This window comes from Myotis davidii, unplaced genomic scaffold (assembly GCF_000327345.1).
Source record: "Myotis davidii unplaced genomic scaffold, ASM32734v1 C63987600, whole genome shotgun sequence".
Taxonomy (NCBI): domain Eukaryota; kingdom Metazoa; phylum Chordata; class Mammalia; order Chiroptera; family Vespertilionidae; genus Myotis; species Myotis davidii.
Window position 1 is genome coordinate 1 of NW_006379000.1, and position 1,409 is coordinate 1,409.

Sequence of the window (1,409 nt, forward strand, 5' to 3'; positions counted from 1 at the left end):
GCGTTGTATTTCTCTTGGACAGGGCATCTCTAAGTGGTTTCCAAGAACCAAGCCTTTTGGTTTGCCAAAATCTTGCTCCTTTGGAGTTAGTAATGGATCTTTTCCAAATCTCTTTGCTTTAATCATCCAGGATTCCAAGGAGCCGTCTCTTCTGGAGAGTAACAAGAAAAGGAAAGGCAGGTTAAAGAGCAGAGGAAGCAAAAGGAAGAAAGAAGATCTTCAGGAAGTCGATGGAGAAATAGAAGCCGTCCTGCAGAAGAAAGGTGCGACGCAGGTCTTGTGGGTGGCGGTGGCCGTGTCTGCTTTGAGGGAGGCATCACTCCTCCAGGCTGGTTTGCTTGGGGGACCTTCCAGGTGCAGACATTTACTAGGAAACGTGTCAATAGCTAATGGATCTTTGTTTACTTAACAGATATTAAATATAATTCTGAGTTACTGCTGAATCACTAATCTTTTCTCTTCCTCTCTTTTCGTTTACCAGCTCAAGCCAGGCTAGACTTCCAGACCTCCAGCGTGAAGTTTGAAGATGTCGGAGGCAATGATGTGACACTAAAGGTTATTCAGATTCAGAATTTTACTTCCAGTGGGTATTGCTAATCAGTTATGCAACTCAAGTCCACTTCTTTGTCCCTAATAGGAACTGGGTGTAGGAAAGGAGACTGGGAAGGGGAGAAGAGCAAACCTAACTTGTACCCCGCAGGGTATTGAGGGATAAAAGCACCAGAATAGCTTCAACTTTGTCACCACTTTAATTGTAGTGTGCATAAGCCACACGCTTTGTAAGTGCTGTTATTTAAAAGTAGTAATAATAATAATGGTTCCTGCGTATGTTTTAGTGTCTGCTCTATTCCAGTTACCCTGCTAGTTACTTTTCAGTACACCTGCAAGGTAGACATTAGGAAATGGAAGCTTAGCGATGTTATTGCTGAAGTCATGCAGTCGGTACCAGAGCTGGAAGTCAAGGTCAGGTCTAAACCCAAAGCATATACTCTCCCTCCTATATTTTGCTGCTCCAAAGCGTAGGACATTTCATTCCGTGTTGATTCTTTCTCCCTTGGCCTGGGAAAGACATCTCTGCCGTCTCCTCCCTGCTAGGAAGTCTGCAAGATGCTCATCCACATGCGTCACCCGGAGGTGTACCAGCACCTGGGTGTCACACCCCCCCGTGGAGTTCTCCTGCACGGACCGCCGGGCTGCGGGAAGACATTACTCGCACATGCAATTGCTGGGGTGAGGTTTGCTGACACTTGGTGGCTTTTGTTATTTTTGTTGTTTGTTTTTACTCTTTGGTTAACTTGAACCAGACTTGGCATATTCTCAAGAGGACTGATTCCTCATTTTTTTTTACCTCTTTTATGCTGCTGTTTGTGAGATGCTATTTTTTAAAAAGTCTTTATTGTTGAAAGTAT

General features: G+C 44.4%; 1 protein-coding gene across 1 annotated transcript; it reads left to right on the forward strand.

Moving 5' to 3' along the window:
* Positions 1 to 130: 130 nt before the first annotated feature.
* Positions 131 to 1,230, forward strand: LOC102755064 (nuclear valosin-containing protein-like; the record flags this gene model as incomplete). The annotated part of the gene is made up of 3 exons (XM_006777762.1): positions 131 to 263; positions 482 to 555; positions 1,096 to 1,230. Coding segments are annotated over 3 exons (342 nt in total), but the record flags the coding sequence as incomplete, so codon positions are not given.
* Positions 1,231 to 1,409: the final 179 nt, after the last annotated feature.